General features: G+C 37.1%; 1 protein-coding gene across 1 annotated transcript; it reads left to right on the top strand.

The window, feature by feature from the left end:
* The first annotated feature begins 9,958 nt into the window (after positions 1-9,958).
* LOC126810864 (splicing factor YJU2) lies at positions 9,959-20,653 on the top strand. Its single transcript, XM_050536175.2, has 7 exons — positions 9,959-10,081; positions 11,634-11,734; positions 13,199-13,343; positions 14,019-14,150; positions 15,145-15,326; positions 15,905-16,034; positions 18,911-20,653. Exons 1-7 carry the CDS (start codon positions 10,058-10,060, stop codon positions 19,280-19,282), a joined length of 1,086 nt encoding a protein of 361 aa, XP_050392132.2. The 5' UTR covers positions 9,959-10,057; the 3' UTR covers positions 19,283-20,653.
* The last annotated feature ends 793 nt before the right edge of the window (positions 20,654-21,446 follow it).

The raw sequence follows: 21,446 nt of genomic DNA, 5'->3' as shown, positions 1-21,446 counted from the left end.
CGATATCTCCTTGGTCAGTTAAAAAGAAACTACTTTTTTTTATTTTCAAAGAACAGTTCATTTTTTATTAAAAGTAACTTTTTTTATTAAAAATTAACTATTGTTATTCAATTGACCTTGATGGAAACACTGGGTCAATATAAAGGACTTTGCAATGGTTGAATTGCTGTCAAAAAATGAAGTATCACTACGCTGTAAGGTTCAGTAAAAGTGAAATCTACAGCATAGAATTATATTTATCTATTTGTGCATGTAACAAGGGATTGGGTGATAAATAAAATCTCCCACTCGTCTTTTTTGATATGGAACATTGTACTACGGTTGTGGGGGGGTTGTTGGGGGTTTGGTGGCCGAATGGTTAACTCATTGAGAATTATTGAAACAAAATTGAATCATGTGTTAGTGCTGAAATTACCTTGTTCGTGTCGAGTGGACGTTAAACCCCATTTCTCTCTCTCTCTCTATCTCTCTCACTCTCTCTCTCTCTGTCTCTCTCTCTCTCTCTCTCTCTCTCTCTTCAATGGTTGTCATTCTTTGCTTGATAAAGACGAGAGAACCATGGTCGAAACGTCGCTGAAATGAAATGAAAATGAAATGAAATGTGGTTTTATGGCACGTCAGCACCCACCGGGCTATATTGCGCCAAACATGGTGATTTATGCGAGACAAGTTAAATAAATATCACAGAAAAAGTATTATTTGCATAAATAAAAACAATATCACAGTAAATAAAATTAAAAATGAAATAAACCTTTTGTGCATATTAATATTTAAAATACACAAATGAAATGTTACAATATAAACTCGGTTGGGCAAATTATACGTGACGTAGAGACTGGCAACGGTAATATTTCGATCCTATGTTCTTGAGATGTTTGCACTCAATCAAAATGTGCTTCACTGTCAAAGGAACATGACAGTGAACACATTCCGGCTCTCGCTTCAAAATGAAAATGTGTGTTAAAAAAGGTATGACCAATGCGAGAGCGACACAAAACAACTCTACGTGACGTAGAGACTGGCAACGGTAATATTTCGATCCTATGTTCTTGAGATGATTGCACTCAATCAAAATGTGCTTCACTGTCAAAGGAACATGACAGTGAACACATTCCGGCTCTCGCTTCAAAATGAAAATGTGTGTTAAAAAAGGTATGACCAATGCGAGAGCGACACAAAACAACTCTACGTGACGTAGAGACTGGCAACGGTAATATTTCGATCCTATGTTCTTGAGATGATTGCACTCAATCAAAATGTGCTTCACTGTCAAAGGAACATGACAGTGAACACATTCCGGCTCTCGCTTCAAAATGAAAATGTGTGTTAAAAAAGGTATGACCAATGCGAGAGCGACACAAAACAACTCTACGTGACGTAGAGACTGGCAACGGTAATATTTCGATCCTATGTTCTTGAGATGATTGCACTCAATCAAAATGTGCTTCACTGTCAAAGGAACATGACAGTGAACACATTCCGGCTTTCGCTTCAAAATGAAAATGTGTGTTAAAAAAGGTATGACGAATGCGAGAGCGACACAAAACAACTTTATCCCTCCTGTTGGTCCTATAGGAGTTGGGCCAATCTCCTAAGAGAGGCTTAATGTGATGAAGGTTATTTGTGCCTGCAAGATCCCAAGACCGCTGCCAGCGGCCATAAATAAAATGATCAATGCAAGATTTAAAATCTGTGTATGATATTAAAAAATAGCATAAAGGAGAAACGTCGCTGAAATAAACCCTTCAAATAACTTGTATTGCATATAATTGTGTCATGTGTTAATCTCATCCAGTTACTAAATGTCACTTAAACAACATATTGTTCAACCTGATTTTGTAACAAACCATTATAATATTATATTTGATATTTTATAAACGTAGGTTGTTTGGTTTAGTTTATTACCACTAGAATGTTTTGATATTTTATAAATACATATTGTTTAGTTTAGTTTATTACCACTAGAATGTTTTGATATTTTATAAATACATATTGTTTAGATTATTTTGTATCACACCATTATAATGTAATATTTTTGAATACATATTGTTTAGCTTGTTTTGTATCACGCCATTATAATGTTATATTTTATAAATACATATTGTTTAGTTTAGTTTATTACCATTATAATGTTATATTTTATAAATACATATTGTTTAGCTTGTTTTGTATCACGCCATTATAATGTTATATTTGATATTTTATAAATATATATTGTTTAACTTGTTTTGTATCACACCATTATAATGTTATATTAATAAATAGTGCGTTAAACCCTATTTTCCGACGTGGTTTTCCCTTGGCAGTGGTACGGGACTGGGGACATGACAAGGGACAACGTAAAGTAAGTCGGATAATGAAGACGGGCTAATGAAAACGGGTATATGCAGTGTGTTGTTAGAGGAAACGTTACCTGGACAGGGGGCCAAACTTGCTAATGACGATGGGCATGCTGCCCACACCCACATCAAATTTAACATGTCAAGGATTCTTTTACATGTACGCCAATGTGCACATTGGAGTTTGAGTTTTCATACCATTCGAAGGACATAGCCTGTTCCTTGCACCATTGATCCCAGATTGGACAATCACAAGAAATTATCTCAGCCATGACTGGTATCAAACCCAGGATATCCTGCTTAGTGAGCCAGTGCCGTATTCACTGGGCCACCGTGGCTCCCGATAAAATTACAGAAAACTATAATACAGTTCATAATAACACAACTTTATGGATTTACTACTTCTTGGTTTATTACATGCAACGTTTCAATACTCTTACAGGTATCTTTATCAAGCAATGATCAATAATGAATAACAACTCTACATTTATAGTACATCCATGAGTAAGAACCATTTAACAATAAAAACATAACATTAATTAAGACTATAACAACAAACATTTCCCTTTGAGTATGGCTTTACCATTTTTCTTCAATCTAAGGTGTTAAAAGTGGGGATTGAGGCCACCGCCTAAGCTAAAATGCAATCAAAACCCATTAACCACACCATCAAATATTTATATGACTAATTTCAATACATTATGCATAATTAGTTAGGTTGAACCCACCCCCTCTTGCTCATACATTTACCATATTATTATATAAAAAAAATTTTAATTATTGTTCCAATAGAACAAATAAATAAGTTATAGTAGCCCTTATGAATAATAGTTCCACTGATAAATAAAATTTTTTTAATTTCCACTCCACTGATACGAATAATAACTTATAGATCCACTCCACTGATAAAAAATTATTTTAATTTTACTTCACTGATAATTGATACTTATGGTATCCTATTGTATAATACTTATAAATAGTTCCAATAATAGATAATAACTTGCTTAACAAAATAATTCATTCCATACATTAGAAATGGCTCTTCCATTGTCTTTATTCATTTTTGGTTTTTGTCTTCGGATTTCTAATGCTTCCCACAAAACTCTTTTCTTCCATACTTTAATATTTTTGGTAAGCACATTGGTGTTGTCCCATTCTATGTTATGGGTAGGATTGTTTATAATATGTTCGGCTACTGCAGATTTGTTTGGTTCCATACGTCTAGTTGCTGCTTTGTGTTCTTTGAGTCTCACTGATAATGGTCGGCATGTTTCGCCTATGTAAATGGATTTGCAATCGCATTGGATCTGGTAAACTATACCCTTTGGGTCCACTGTTGGTATTTTTGTTCTCCCATGGGCGTTGATAAGTGATTTTAATGATATCCCCCCACTAAATGTTACATCTATTTGCAATCTAGTTAGTAATCTTTTAATTTTATAACTTGTTGGGCCTATAAATGGAATGTTGATATGAATTGGAGCCTTTTCTTTACCTGTCACGTTTGGGGCTTTGTTCAGTTTTTCTGTGGTACTATGAATAACTTTTTTGACAAATTCTAATGGGTAGTTGTTGTTTTTGGTTAGAGATTCAGTAATATGTTCAATTTCTTCTTCAATTTTGTCATCAGTGCAAATATTGTGAGCTCTTCTGGTAAGTATCGAAACTATTCCTGCCTTGGTTGTTGTTGGGTGGGCTGAAGTGAAATTAATGTATTGATCTGTGTGAGTCGGTTTTCTATACACTTTTGTAGTTAATTTATCATCATTTCTATCAATTAGGATGTCCAAAAAGGGTAGTTGTTTATTATTTTCTTCTTCAACTGTAAATTGTATTCGGGGATGGATTGAGTTGAGGTGGTGGAGTAGTAGTTGGTGATCTTCCTCTTCCTTCATAACAACAAACACATCGTCCACTTTCCTAAGCCAAATACTAGGTTGGAATGGGGATACTATCAGGGCATTTTGCTCAAAGGCTGTCATATATATTTCGGTGATAACTGGACTTATTGGTGATCCCATTGGTAAACCATGGATTTGTTCAAACACTTCATCTTTCCAAGTAAAATATGTAGATGTAATACATAATTGTAATAATTTCATTATACTATCCGGACTTATGCTGGTATTGAGGTTTGTTGTTTGACTTTGGATTTTCGATCTCACACAGTTTAAGGCTTCATCGATTGGTATGCTGGTAAATAGGTCCACTACATCATAACTGATCAGTTTTCCTAGTTGTGATTGTCTCTCTATTTTACCTCGAAGTTCTTTGCTGTCTTTAATGTATGATTCTGCTGACTTTCCTAATTCTGATAGTGCGTTTGACAGGTATCTGGCTGTGTTGTAGAATACAGTTCCTCTAGAGCAAATCAGTAATCTAACTTTGACCGGGTTCTTATGTATTTTGACCTGAGCTTTGGCATATGGCGTTGATGGGTGCGAGATATTGAGCTTTTCATATGTTTCAGGATCGATCTCACCTGATTCTTTAAGTATCTTTAAGGTGGCTTTTAGTTTCCGATCTAGTTTTTGGGTTGGATCTTTAGGTAACTTTTTATAGGTTGTTGTATCTGACAGGGTTTGGGACACCATTATTTCTAATTGATCTGTATCCATAATCACTGTTGCTTTCCCTTTATCTGCTGGTACAATAGATATTTCTTTATTGTCTTTTAATTCTTTGATGGCCTTAATTTCGTTTTTAGTTAGGTTTGGTTTTTGATTGATAGGTTTCACAAGTAAATTTTTAATTTGGTGTCTATTGCATAAACTTCAATGTCATGGCACAGAAATATATTATACCAGACTATTATGGCAACATAGTTGGAAGATGAACCTTTGTACTGAAATGAAATGAAATGAAATGCAGTTTAACGTCCTACTGTTTTGCTCCAAACTGGGCTAATGAAGACGGGCAAACGCCATACAGTGTGCTGTGAGGGAAATTTTGCCCGAACAGCGGCACTACAGCCTACTCTTATATCGAATTCCAACTGTCGAGTGATCTTTTACCTGCACGCCAATGTGTACACAGGACCTCGGTTTTTCGTCTCATCCGAATGATTAGACAGGTGTCCTTGTCAGGCCCTCCGTCCTGCATCACTGTCAAGGGGGGAAATCACGTCGGAAAATCTGGGTAACTTTCTCGGCCAATGCAGGGATCGAACACCCGACCTCCAGACTAGCGAGCCAGCGTCTTACCCACTTAGCCACTGTGACCCCCACTTTTGTACTACTGTATTGCAAGATAGAGAGTTGGGCAAGGATCCCTGCATCGGGATTTCCGGACGTCGTTTCCCCTTGTCAGGGGTGCAGGACAAGGTCCCGTGTATACATTGTCAGTGGTGCAGGACGGAGGGTCTGACAAGGTCCCGCGTATACATTGTCATGCACGTAAAAATCCCAGTTGGAATTCGATATAAGAGTAGGCCGTAGTGCCGCTGTCCGGGCAAAATTTCCCCCATAGCACACTGTATGGTGTATGCCCGTCTTCATTAGACCAGTCGGAGCAGAACAGTAGGACGTTAAACCCCATTTCATTTCATTTCCCCCCAGTGGCTCCATCTGCTTTCCTACTATTATACGAGATGGAAAACCATGGGATTCATTATCTGTTAATGATAAACAAATTACACTATTTACAAAAGTTTCAGATTTAAAAATTGCTGGCTGTCTTTTTCATTTTTCAGACAATATGCTAATTCTTCATTGTTTAAATATGCATTATGCAAGAGCTAAATCTGCCTATTGCAGGTCTTTCTTTAGGTCTGAAATGTTATCTAAATTATTAATTAGACATTAATTAACTTAATGAGACCATAATCAATTCTCGATGCCATCGTTAGCCTGCTATATTTACTGGATTTGAATACATTTTGTGATGGATAATTTAACGCAAAACTGGATAATCGAGACTTTGTATATTATCATATCAACGTTAGTAATGACGACCGAGATTAGCCGAAAATTGAATCACGAATATCTCGGTTCAGAGTGGAGCGATTTGACTGACATTTCCTGCATATTTTGTTTTCATTGTCTATTTTTTAACTATTACAGCGATAACTGTTAGGTCTTTAGGTCTCTAATGCCCTTTTAACATGAAAAAATAATAATCAACTCTCGATGCCATCGGATCACTCCGATCTTAAGAAGATTAATTAGACAGGTTCGGCCATTTAATGACTTAATTTAAAAATGGTGGGACGAGGCACACATCTTGTCGACCCTTCAAAGGCTAATAATTATCTATTCCTCAGAATAAAGTAATTTGAATGAAATTTTCAATATATTCATTTTACATTATCTATTATTGAACTACAGTAGCAAGAACGATCAGCTCTTTATCTAAATATTACATAACGTATCTTTAATATAAAAGAATAGCCACCTTAAAATATACTTGGGAGATTAGTCTGTCGGTATGTATCTCAAGTTACGACCTACATTATTTTATTATATAGACATACAGGTCACAATTCTATGAATTACAATTACTGAGCGACGTTTCGACTAGGCTTCTCTGCTCAGTAATAAGCAGTACATGTACTTGTATTCCATAGAATTGTGACCTGTGACCTGTATACTCTCGTTCAATTACTAAATGCCATTGAAACACTTGTATAGACATGTACGTTATATGAATTTGTAAAGGGGGATAACTCCAGATTCTCGTTAAGCTTAACGCTCTAGGTAATAGGGGGTGCGTTTTTCTCCCACGTACTGTTTGACGAAATTCTATGACAAAATATTTCTATTTGTGTTAAAATACTGATCAAAATCTTAATATGTTTAAGGAATAGTATTTTCTTTTACTATAAATAGTTGGAATATCCTTGTTTAATTTATCTTCTATACTTTATTCGCGACTCGAATCGCTTTAATAAATCAGAGAATTTTAACTAGTTCTATCTCGCTGATTTATAAGGCCAGCGTAAGAAATTTGAATTGTGGTTCGCAGGAAAAGCTGGTTGTGCGGTCGTTGAAGATGGACTCTGTGATCAAACGGTGTGCCTTATCCAGAGTCAAAGAAGCCCATACCATGAAAGTGCGTGGATGGGTTTGGATAGGTACAAATTCAGTGATTTGTGGTTATATAGAAGATTGGATGCCGATAAAGTGGGTCCAAATATAGATTTCTCGATCACAGTGACTTCGCCTGATTCTCCCGATGCGTGCGCCACTGTTCCACAACTTAACCACACTTTTGATCAAATAAAACGATTGAAGGTAAAAGGTCCTACTATTTTGCTCCTACTGGGCTAATGAAGACGGGCATACGCCATACAGTGTGCTATGAGGGAAATATTGCCAGGACAGCGGCACTACGGGCTATACTTATATCGATTGTTAACTGTCAAGGGATCTTTTACGACCATGCTAATGTGTCCACGGGACCTCGATTTTCGGACCATCCGAACGACTAGGCAGCTGTCCTTGTCAGACCCTCCGTCCAATTTAGTTAAACGATTATACTGGCCATTAAATAAAAGTAGTCAAGCTGATGGTGACTTTTTTTATATAACCATATAAAATAATTTTTTTTTTGGGGGGGGGGTGCGGGGGGGGGGGGGGGTACGTCTGACTCCCCGAAACAACGATCACCCCTACTATGGCACATTAATTAGATTTTACCATGGAAACCAATCGACTGTCAAACACAACTAAACCCCTCTTAATCACAACAATATATTCTGAGCCCGCATACAAATTTAATATATTAAAGAAAGATAATGAAAAATCAATATATTGAAAATTTCAGTCAAATTAATATATTCTGAGCGAGGTATGTGAGAAATGGGTTTAACGTCCACTTGACACAAACTATAATGTCATTTCGGGCCTAACATATAGTTCAAGTTTATTTCAATCATTCGCTTGCGCGTAGGGTCTTAAGCAGTGAGAGGGTCATGTAAAGGCGAACACACGCTACGCATTGTGTTATGAGGAGAATTCTGCCTCGACAGCGGCGTTACGGGACAGTGTGCACACGGGACCTCAGTTTGTCGTCCCATCCGAAATTTTTCCGGGAAAACGGCACTACGGCCTACTCTTATATCGAATTCCAACTGCCACGGATTCCTTGATGCCTTGATGTGCAGGCTAATATGTACACGGTACGTGTGTGTGTGTGTGTGTGTGTGTGGGGGGGGGGGTGATGAGTAATGTCGACTCGACACCAATTAGGTCAATTCGGGACGAACACAACAGTTCAATTTCAATAATTCACTTGCGCATATTAGCAAAGGTTGTGGACCGGGAAAAACCAACGAGGCAAATGGAAGCAACATCACTTGACTCAATGACATGCTTTATGGTCTAAAACGCACGCCTTATAGCCTACCATTCAGTCAGCCAATTCACGGGTATGAAAAGACATTATATAATGATATCAACGTAACGGTGACCTCATTTCCCGAAAGCCAATTGCTGCTGATGCGGAATGGGTTTTCAAACAGAACACAGACTTGTAGTATCGCTTGGTATGAGTTACAATACAATACAGTGCTTTATCGGTTGACGTGTCTATAATTATTATTATGTCTGTGTAAAGGGGGGCAACTCCAGTTAAGCCGCCCGTTTCTAAAAAGACATTCGCATTTCATAAACCAAAATGCATTTTTATTCCGAATACCCGTTTTTAAACACATTCCGGGTATTTATATATTCATTCTAAAACACCTTCGTCATACAATTTCCTCAAAAGATGTAAGATGTAACCAATCTGTTCTTTTGTGAAAGGTATGTGTCTTTATATTGCTGTGGCCCCGCCCCTTTTACATATTATATCTGATTGAATTATGTAGAACTATATATAGAAATTGGTCTTGCGATTTACAAAATATCGACCACAATATCCGGAATGATTTCCAGCTTCTGTTTACGCACTGTCAATGACTGAACATATTCGCGAACAATTATTAATCTATATTCTTGTCAAATGACGTCATGGTTTTTCAAATCATCTAAAGTGTAATACGTGATGGTGGTTCATTTATATACCTTCGAAGACACCTTATTAAGTGTGGTGCGCGGGAAAAGCTGGTTGATCGGTCAGTGGAAGTCCACTCTAGGATCATTCTCTCCGTACTACATACGGAACAAACGCCCTTCACAGAGGGATTAACGGGACAAAACGTCCATATCGAGACAAAACGTCCACGGGCCTAATGGGTCCACAACGGGGTTTCTTAGTTCAAGAAACTCATCTAAGTCGATCTAGTGGCGGACTTGTACTGATGCCTTGGCCACTGTTCCGTACCTTAACCACACTTTTATAAGTACAAAATAAATTTGTACATGTAGTGTGTTTTCTGATTAAATCCTAGTCTATAATTTTATAATTTGGTAGATACGGGTTAGATTGTGTTCGTTGAATGAATACGCTCCCTTGGCTTTGATATTTTAGAAAAAAATCTGTAAAGGAATTTTGATTGGGTTTGGGTTGTTTTTGTTTTTTTTGGTTTTTTTATTGGAGGGGGGGGGGTATAGTTTTATCATTTTGTTGTGTAATTTGGACATAATATTGGGCTACGGCTCGTTGATTTTGCAGGGTTTAAACCAAAGTCACATAGCTTTATTGTGGTCTGTATCCAAAGAGAAGTGAAATAGAGTTACCGGTATCGAACTATTTCCGGTTTTATTTCTAAACCGCAAGAAAACGTCTTGTCTTGTTTACTGTTTTCTTGTATAATTTCAGAGTAAACTCAAAGCAAGATGTCTGAACGAAAAGTTTTAAATGTAAGTATGAAATATAATAGCCTAATATGTATTACTGGGTACGTGATTTACTGAAATACATAGGTTTGTCTAGCTATATAGCCTTCCCAACGACAGGTATGACAAAACGTAATGATGTAATGTTTCTTTTGGAAATGTTTTCAAAATTTGCTTTAGTTAGGCCTACCTTACCCATCTGTCGAGATATCATCATCAATCACTGAATCAGACTAAAGTAAAATTTTTATTATAAGGAACTATGAGTATCAGAATGGGTGCTAGACGACTCGGGACCAAGTTCACTCGGTACCCGCATTTTGAGATCACTCGGGACCTACTGGTTTTATGGTAGATTGGTGTATATACAGTAATTAAGACAAGGATTAGGATTAAAATATATTTATTGAGAATCAATCAACAAGATAATTAACACTAAAACAAACAATAACAATTGAAATATAGTACGAATACCTGCGTAAAAATAATAGCTGTGGTTTCGTAGTCAATTATTATAACGAGTATAGTCAATGCTAGTTGAGTAGTTCTCCTTTGTTTTGTTTTATCTGCGAGTATAAAACTTGACAATAATATATTGTTGAAAATTTGTGTATATTTAGTAATACTTCGTTGTTTTTCTTTTATCAAATAGTAAACGAGCTTGATTGACCGACCACTGCTAATGTTTTTTCGTGAAACGGTATAACTGCAATCAACACACGGCCGCCATTCTCTATGATTGACAACTCACGTTTTTCCTCATCCACCAAAGAACCGTTAGGTTTCTTTGAACATACTGCAATAACATCGGGATTATCAGTTAATCAGCTTTAATTATCCCGCTTTGATCGTTGCCATTTCTTATATTTTTCACAAAAAAACTTTGCCTTGTACGCCCCAATTTATCTATTGGTATTGCCATCAACGACAAGCATGTCAACGTGCAGCTCACGGATTATCGTTCACAATTTCTAGGGGCTTTTAAAAAAGATTGCATGTCGTGTAAATATTTATTTTGTTTTTTGTGTAGGTCATTTTCAAATAAATTCATCAGCATATTATTCGTTTTAAATAAATATATAACTTTTATGAGAAACGATGATTATCAAAGAACCGTAAGTGCAACTACTAATGTTTTATCGTTTGGTTAAGCCTTTTACTAACCACGTGTTTCATGTTCTTAAATATTTTCTTTCGTGTTTTGAATTGGCCTATTTTTAATAAATTATCCCGAGTCCCAAACGTAGTAGTAATTAATTAATCAAGCAACGGATTTAATACTTTTATTTAATAACTCCATGTTCATCAAAACATCGTTGAAACCATCAAAAACATTTAATAGTAATAATTAATTAAGCATATATAATTGACAATACACAGAAATACATTAATTAACACTTTAATTAACACCACTGGGTCCATGCATACACTAATCTACCATAAAACCAGTAGGTCCCGAGTGATCTCAAAATGCGGGTACCGAGTGAACTTGGTCCCGAGTTATCTAGGATTCATCAGAATAAGGGTTTGACAGAATAACAGTTTAAATTACAGATGCCTTCTTTTTTTATTTCAGAAATACTATCCCCCGACCTTTGATCCTTCAAAAATACCAAAAGTAAAAGGGCCAAAGAATCGAACATTTTCTATTCGTATTATGGCACCGTTTAATATGAGGTAAGAACAATATTAAGTGAAACTCACAGTTTCTTTTATGATTTAGCCTACCTGTGAAGGGAGATAAAATGATTATATATTATTATATTTTCTGTGTATGCCTGCTGATAGATCAAAACATGAAATGGGGAATTCTTGCCCACCTTTTCTGCACAAACCCAGGCTAATATTAATAAAGATGTGCATACACCATACAGTGTACAATGCATAATATTTTGCCTGGACAGTGCTCCTCGTCGAATACCAACTGCCTGACTCTTGTTATGTTCATGTTCATGTACCCTCAGCTTTTCATCCCCTCCGAACGTTTCAAAACTATTCATTGGCACGCCCACTATCATGCTCCACTGACAAGGAAAAACTGTACGCTACACTAGATTCTCTTGGTTTGTGAGCCAGCACCTTATTCACCGTGCCACTTCGCAGGTATATCTACGGTAGTTAATAGTCCGGGGGGGGGGGGGGGGGGGCTTGGATGGCCGAATGGTTAGCACCTGCACATTGTATCATTAGGTCTGTCATTGAGTCAACTGGTGTGGTTTCGATTCCCCAGTTGTACATGACAAGGAGTAGGGTCGTCTCTCCGACCTTGTCCGTTTTGTCCGGGCCCTCCGGTTTCCTCCCATTTCCTCCCACTGCTAAAGACCCATACACACAAGCAGATTATTGAAATAAATTTGAACTATATGTCAGTCTCGAAATGACATAGTTTGTGTTGAGTTGACGTTAAACCTCATTTCTCTCTCTATCTCTCTAGTTAATAGTCAAAAAAATTTTTTTAAATAAATGCAATACACAGGTATTATTAGGTGTCACAGCTCCATTGCCTGCGTTGATAGAAAGTCATTTTTTCCCGATTTGTAACCCTTTTTCAACTTAACGTCATACGGTGGCTATTTAATATTTTGTAATAATTTTAAAATATTTTTGAAGCCGATATCCTGTTCTTTTGCTTGGTATAATTTTTATATATGTGTTCATTTTATTAATTTCATAAACGTAAGTTGAAAAACGTCAATTTCCCGTGTTTTGACGTTACGCTGAAAATTTTCGTTACATTTTGAAATGAGGGTACCCCACTTCAAGTGCTCGGTGGCGGTTCCTATTTTTAATATTATTTTTTTATTTTAATATCATTAGAAAGGTAATTGAACGATCTTTCGATCGTTCGGGGGTGCTTTGTCGGCATTTCGAAATACCATGCCTTATTTGTAAGTTGAACGCTTCAATTCACGTAATCTTTTTGTGAGGCGATTTGCCAATATAGCACCCCCGACCGATCGAAAGTTTGTTTTATTGTCGTTTCAATGCTATTAAAATCAACAAAATCGGAGCATTTGAAGAACCGCCGCCGAGCATTTGAAAATTGTATACATTATTCATTTAGGGTAGGCCAACTGGTAATTCCACACAACTTACACAAAGTAATCATCTTTATTAAATCACAAATTTTATTTTTTTCAGGTGCAACACTTGTGGTGTTTATATTTACAAAGGAAAAAAATTCAACTCTAGAAAAGAAAATGTAGATGATGAAGATTATTATGGACTGAGAATTTTTAGATTTTATATAAAATGTCCATGTTGTGTTTCAGAAATAGCTTTTAAGGTTGGTAAACAGTATCCGTCACCACTTATTATTTGTCAGCTCGCCTCCCAGACTTGTGAATTTGGCTGCATAGTTTGTGGTTGATGGCACACAGAAATAACAATAGTTTATTCAAGGCAATAAAGCCACATCATTTGGATAGGGTCTGTTTCAATTTTAGGGTACCTGTAGTCTCTGTTATCAAGTAAATAACCCTGATGAATGTTATTAACAGTCATAATGGCACTGGACAATGGAGATAGAGGGAGCAGCATAATTAGTTAGTTACTGCTTGTAGAAAAGCATGATCCAGTAATAAAATGAAAACCATCTTCCTGAATTTGAAGTTTCTTAAGGATTATCTTAAACCCAAATTAATTTTTTTTTTGTATGTGTGGCTTATTAACTTTGTTAGTTTAAGGGCACCACACTAGTAAAATTAGCAGCATTTATGATTAATTTGAATTCTTCGATCTCTCCTTAATTGATCGGATTTTGCTTGGAAGAAATGATGCACATTGAGTTCTGAATGACATTCCAAGAAACTTGCATGACAATAAACCCCTTATTGTACAAAATTGTAACCCAGGTATCATTTAATCTTGTGTATTTTAATGGTACCCGGGTTACAGTGCAATGTTCTAAGGTTAGTATTTTTATGTTTTAAACATTTTTTTAATTTTTCTAATTTACTAGACCGATTTAAAGAATACAGATTACACACTAGAAGCTGGTGCCACTCGACTGTTTGAGGCGGAGAAACTAGCACAACAAATGGCAGAAAAAGAACGACAAGCTCAAGAAGCAGAAGACATGAATCCCATGAAGGTAAGGTATTTTAAACGGTTACAGTTAGTTACTCACACTAATCAATTTTCATTGAAACCAAGGGTGGGGTTGGGTGGCCGATTGCTATGGTCTGTGGTTTCGATTCCCTGCTTGTGCATGACAAGGAGTAGGGTCGCCTGTCCAACCTCGTGGGTTTTCTCCTGGTGCTCCAGTTTCCCCCCCCCCCCCCCACTGCTAAAGACCCTTATGCGCAAGCGAATTATTGAAAGAGAAGTGAACCATATGTCAGTCCTGGAATTAACTGTTTGTGTCAAGTGGACGTTAAACCCCATTTCTTTTTCTCCGGTTTCCTCACACTGCTAAAGACCCCTACGCACAAGCGAATTATTAAAATAAAAATTGAACCATATGTTGTCCCAAATCGACCTAGTGGACATTAAACCCTTTTTCTCTCTCTCAAACCAAGGAATGCTAGCTACCACAATGTATTCTTTCACGAAGGACCACATACATACTGTCTTTGACAATAATAAATCACATTGTGTCTGTAAAGCAAGCCTGGTAATAAGGCACCTGTCACTGACAATGTCAGGCACAGATTCAGGCTTTGTCAGGCACTAAACCTTTGGTGCCTGTCATTTTGTACGGCACTGATTTGTCTTTTTTATTGATATTATTAATACATGTCCGGCACTAAGGTGAAAATGTCAGGTAGTATTTCATTAGTGCCTGACATTTTGTCAGGTACATGTAACACCGTTATTTCCAGGCCTGCTGTAAAGGTAAGCTCTTGAATTTCTTGCGAAAAATTTTGTTTTCGATACAAGCATTATGTGAATGACCCCAAAACTTGCTGCTTTTATATCAGGTAGCAACTGATTAAAACTCACACCTGTATTACTGTATCTAAATTTTCCTACAATATATTTTAATCTATAAAATTTGATTAATATGCATCATGCAAGAGCAAAAACTGACTATTGCAGGTCTTTCTTTTGGCTTCAAGTGTTATATATATTATTATTTATATTAGGTATTGGAGAACCGAACGAAAGCCAGTCGTAATGAAATAGAACAGTTAGATACGTTAGAGGAGTTACGTGAGATGAACACACGGAACGCTGCCGTCGATCATGAATCAATGATTAAACTTCACACAGCCTACGAAGAGATGTTGACGAAACTACAAGATGAAGAAGATGAAAATATTGTACAGTAAGTTCTCCTTGATTTAATGATTTCTGGTCAACCAGGCGGTCTGAGGTTGTGTTCACGTTCAGGGGAATTTTGCCTGGACAGCAGCGCTACGGTCTACTCTGTTTTGAACCACTGGTAAACAGTTATAAATCTAGGATATATTCCATTTAAGACATCTTTATGAAAGATAAAGGCACGCCAAATGTAGAACTCTTCACAGAAAAGTCAATTTCAGTTCCTGGGCAAATTACCCGTATGAAAACAATTATGGCAGTTGATATAGTTTGGGCAGCCATTTCAAAGTTCGTGAGAAAAAAAGCTCAAGGTTCATTTGGCACATGTGCAGTAATCTGTACCGAAACCAGTTCTCAGACCAGATAGCGTTTACACTACAAAAATTTAACTGTGCCATGCCTGGCACCATGCCGAGACTACCTCACTTCAGTGTGCAAAATTAGCACGGTACTCAGTAGACATGCTTATGTTTGACCTGTTTTCACTACAAAAAGAATTAACTGTGCTGTGTCTGGTACCGTGCCTGGCATGCTTAAAATTTGTGATGTAAACAGGGTGTATATTTCATCTGTTTATTGTAGGTCTATATTTGGAAGTAAAGACGATAATTTTGTAAAACGACTAGCTGATTCGGACAGTGAAGAAGAAATAGAAGAGCCACCCAGGAAGAAAATGGCTGTGATTGAAAAACCTACAGATCTTCTAGCTGAAGTAAGTTTACGCTTAATGCAATATTTGTAAATATTTCAAACAACATTTTCTTGAGGTTGATGTTGAGGTCACTACTGTGTGACTTCTAGGTTTGGATCCCTCCATTCTCTGTGAGGGGGGTTGAATGGCCAAATGGTTAGCACTTGTGCGCTGTATCATAAGGCCTGCCATTGAGTCAACTGAAGTGGTTTACAATCCCCGGTTGTACGTGACAAAGAGTATGGTCGTCTGTCCAACCTCGTGGGTTTTCTCCGGGTCCTCCGGTTTCCTCCAACTGCTACGCGCAAGCGAATTATTGAAATAAAAAAAATTAAACCATATGTTAGTCCCGAAATGACCTAGTTTGTGTCCATTGGACATTAAACTACATTTCTCTCTCTCTCTCTCTCTCTCTCTCCTTTCTCTGTGAAAAAATTTGTCCAAACCATTTTTGCCAAGACTACATGGAATTATTTTATGACCACATTATATTTTTGTGTTGGAAACACTCTGGTTAAGAAAGTACAATCATCCTAGAGAAGAGACAAGTAAACATTTGTTGGCCGAATGGAGTTGATATTGGAGAAAATTATAGAGAAAGGGAGGTGTGGACATTTGATAAAGACCCCTACGCACAAGCAAATTATTGAAATAAAATTGAAACAAGTGTTTGTGTCGTGTGGACGTTAAACCGCATTTCTCTCTCTCTCTTTAGCTGTGGGCATTGGCCGAGAAAGTTCATCTAGATTTTCCGGCGTGGTTCTCCCTTGTCAGTGATGCAGGACGGAGGGGCTGACAAGGAAAGCTGTCTAGTCGTTCGGATGGGACGAAAAACCGAGGTCCCGTGTACACATTGGCGTGCACGTAAAAGATCCCTTGGCAGTTAGAATTCGATATAAGAGTAGGCCGTAGTGCCGCTGCCCGGGCAAAATTTCCCTCATAGCACACTGTATGGCGTATGCCCGTCTTCATTAGCCCAGGTTAGGAGCAGAACAGTAGGACGTTAAACCCCATTTCATTTCATTTCATTTCTTTAGCAGTGGGAGGAAACCGGAGGACCCGGAGAAAACCCACGAGGTTAGATAGGCGACCCTACTCCTTGTCACGTACAACCGGTGGATCAAAACCACACCAGTTGACTCAATGACATACCTTATGATACATTATGCACGCGCTAACCATTCGGCCATTCCCCCGCCATTCCCCCCCCCCCCATCCTTTTAGTGTTGGAATATGAACATGTAATCTATGATACATTATATCAGGGCTTGCCACGAGACGCGAGCAGTTGCTCGCGCTCGCGCTGTGCTCGCGTAAATCTACATTTACGTGAGCGGTTCGTTGCTCGCGTAAAATTTTAAGAAAAACCTGTAAAAATAATCAAAATATTGATAAGTTTATTGCCGAAACTAACCCGACAGTGTCAATAACGTCATAAATTCGTCTGTCAAACTGAGATTCACCCAGCTGCACGCGGCATTTCCTCCTTAAATTTGATTGGCTAATGAAGTTGCTCACCACTCGTGTTACTAAAAATACACTTGAGACCTGAACATCATGACTGGTTTTCCCACGAACACCAGTAACAAACGCGTGATAATCGAGTCTAAAGTAAAGAATGTTTACATCCGGCATTTGGCATTCACGCTAAATAAACACGTTTCAAACTAATATTTATCGGTATTTCTTATTTTATCAGAACTTCGGTTTTTATTCCATTGTGCAGTCGTATAATTTTAAATCTAAGCGTAATAATGGCCAAAGAAAACCCGATTGCCCTATCTACATTGATGTATCCACATTTATGTCGTGGGGTGAAGAAATCCATACGGTGATTGGTTTTAAAGAAGAGTCGTATGACTATGACTGTCAAAAACAGAAAGCGATGGTCACACATGTTTACTGCAAAGCCAGGAATAGCAATTTCATATGATTTTAAATTGAAACAATGTTACAAAATGTGTGCTCACGGAAACAATTTTTATTGCTCGCCTTAGCCTAAATTTGCGTGAGCAGTCATCTGCTCGCCATCAATTTATTCGTGGCCAGCCCTGTTATATTGATACTCAGTATTTATGATAATCTAAAACCAAACACTAGGTGGTATATGCTGTTTCTCACTTTTCAACATTTCTACAAGATATTTACTCCAGAATTTGATTATCTCCCTTTTATGAATATCAACATAATAAAATTTAGGCATGATAGTATAGTTACCCTCAGTTAAATACTATTTTTGAAATAGATTTTTAATGATCCAAGTGTTTCTGCAGGAACGAGGTGGATCCCGGTGACTGTGTGTGAGGTTTTCATTTACATGTGCTGACAATAAAAGATTATATAAATCATTTTACTGCTAGAACTGCGTCCACTGTAACCCAGGTATCATTTAATCTTGTGTATCTAGCACTAATTACTTTCACATTCGTTTATTATCCAATCTTTGTTTTAAAATTCATAAAAACTGTTTAAAATCACCATAAATCGTTTAATTTGTATTTGATAATGAGTGTCCAATTTACAAGTGTTTTAATTTCTCAATCACTGTTAAAAAAATAAACAAACCAATTGATTAATGATGTATAATGATTAATTTTTGAACAGTGGTCAGGAAATTAAATACTTGTATATTGGACACTTATTATCAAAATTAATCAGTCAGCTTTAAACTGGACACAAGTACAAATTAGATGATTTTTGGTGATTTTAAATGATTTTTAAACGAAGATATGATATTAATATTAAAAGAAATGTGAAAGAAATTAGTGCTAGATACACAAGATTAAATGATACCTGGGTTACAGTGTTCCATGATGACTATTGTTGATTATTCATTTTATTCATTATAATCATGATTTTTTTAGTTTAACTTTTGATTGTTTTATATATAATTTCAGGACCCCCCAAAAAAGGAACCTAAGAAATTAGAATCTTGGCAAAAGAGTGTTGGCGTAATGGGAATTAGCCAATCCAAAAAAGGTTTAGCTGGACTAATTGTGAAAAAGAAACCCAAAGTAGAAGCAACACAAACATCTGAAACAAAGACTGTGAATGGTTCTCATACTGCAGCAAATAACCAATTAGAACATGTGATACAAAACACATCATTTAAATCAAAACCTTTAAGTGACAATACTGCTTCAGTTAAGCCTGTTAGCCAATCAGATTCTGCATCTGTAAAGCCAGTTAGCCAATCAGATTCAAAAGCTGTTATTTCAGGACTGAGTATGCTGGGAGATTATTCGGATAGTTCAGGAGATAGTGACTGACAGTTTTAATTCTATATTTAATCCGGGATATGGTTCTATAAATGCAGTTTTGTAGATAGGGGTAACTTAACCCTTTGAAGTGTAAACTCATAATAATGTCACCTTATGAAGTGAAAAGTGTACAGGCTGTTAACAAAGGATCGATCTTACGATCTAACGTTACCAAGCAATAAGCACAGTATCATAAGATAGGTTGCCAGGCAACTAAACTTAACCCACAATATTGTAAAGAGGAAAGTCTTGGGGGACTTAACTGTACATGTGCAATGTTCTGATAGGATAATAATATGCAACCATGTGTAACATATCACTGATAATATCATGTGCCTGTATATTTTATATAAAACCAAAATCACAAATCTGTCTTCAATAAGATATTATGTTTAACGTGTACTTTATACCAACACGGGGGGGGGAGCCACAGTGGCTAAGTGGTTAAGACGCTGGCTCACTAGTCTGGAGGTCGGGTTTTCGACCCTTGTCAGTGATGCAGGATGGAGGGCCTGACAAGGACAGCTGTGTAGTCCTTCGGATAGTACGAAAAACTGAGTTCCTGTGTATACATTAGCGTGCACGTTGGAATTCAATATGTAGGCCGTGATGCTAATTTCTGCGCAAAATTTCCCTCATAGCACACTGTATGGCGTATGCCCGCCTTCATTAGCCAAGTTCGGAGCAGAACAGTAGGACGTTAAACCCCATTTCATTTCATATTTATATTCCTGCGATATGGATATATTTATAACATATCTTGATGTCCAATTGGTCTTACTCCTGGGTGGACATTTGTCAACTTGTGAAGGACATGTCCGGCATCTACTGGTAAAATACCATCCCTGATACATGTATGTACTGTACATTCCTGTCATATGGATAGATGCCTCTTCAACATCTCGTACCACTACCCCTCTTTCACTGCCTAGCTAATAAAAAGCTACATCATAAGATTGAAGGTGGTTTGGGTGGACTAGTGGTTTAACACATGCACAAGAAATCGCAAGGTCTGTCATTGAGTCAAGTTGCGTAGTTTCAGTCCACCGCTTGAATGTGACGAGTAAGGTCGGTTGTCCAATCCTGTGAGTTTTCTCCAGTTTCCTCCCACGTCCAAAGACTCCTACATGCAAGCAAATTATTAAGATAAAATTGAACCATATGTTAGTCACAAAATGACCAAGTTTGTGTTAAACCTCATAAGATTGAAACATGTCATCTTGTAACTTTGTATAAGTCTTGATATTCCAGTCTTGAGAAAGTTTGGTTCAGATTATCACCATACAATGAACACAACATTGTCACATGTTTTATAAAACTAAAAAAACATTCTGTAAATAATAATTGTTATCATTAAATAAAAAAATTTTATTGTCTGTCTTTTAGCATTTTATTTTCTTTTCGGAATTACAGTTCTTTTTATTCTCTTGTAAACATGGAGTCATGGGCGGGGGGCGCGATCTAATGCTCAAACCCATTTCCGTATAGCCCCATCTATGAGTTGGAATCACACTTTGTGACAAGAGGTTGATTTGATTACAAGGAGTTCCAATATTGTGCAGTAGCTTGCCTGATTCTTGTGGATGGCTGAGTGGTTAGCACATGCGCACTGTATCATAAAGTCTGTCATTGAGTCAACTGGCGTGGTTTCGATTCCCCGGTTGTACGTGACAAGAAGTAGGGTCACCTGTCCAACCCCATTTCTCTCTCTCTGATTCTTGTGGAACACATTTTATCTCAATTAAAAGCAGAGTTATTCTGTTCTAAAAGCTTCACCAATAAAACTGCTACTGCCTAAGCCGAAAATGCTCATTACCAAACTTGGTCAAGGTATTGATGCAATAAACTGGGGTTCTTACTCGTACTCAATTAGAATCAAAGTATTGCTTATCTTAGATTAACCTAAACAGAAACAATTCAACATCGCATTCACCTAGAAACTAAAACACGGCTTCTCCTTGTCTCCTTGAGAGCCTGTCTAGTTGTTCAGATGGTATGAAAAATCAAGGTCCCATGTACAAAAAAGAAACCACACTGTACATGTGCCTGTCTACATTAGGCGAGTCGAAGCAGAACTAGTATGTTAAACCCCATTTCTTTCGAATATTCTAGCTCGATTAGAAGCAGAGTTATTGTGTACCAAAAATTGTGACAGACAAACAGACATATTTTA

This window comes from Patella vulgata, chromosome 2 (genome assembly GCF_932274485.2).
Source record: "Patella vulgata chromosome 2, xgPatVulg1.2, whole genome shotgun sequence".
In the NCBI taxonomy this organism is placed as follows: Eukaryota; Metazoa; Mollusca; class Gastropoda; family Patellidae; genus Patella; species Patella vulgata.
Note: the sequence above shows the minus strand (reverse complement) of the source record. Positions and strands in the feature narration are given on the sequence as shown.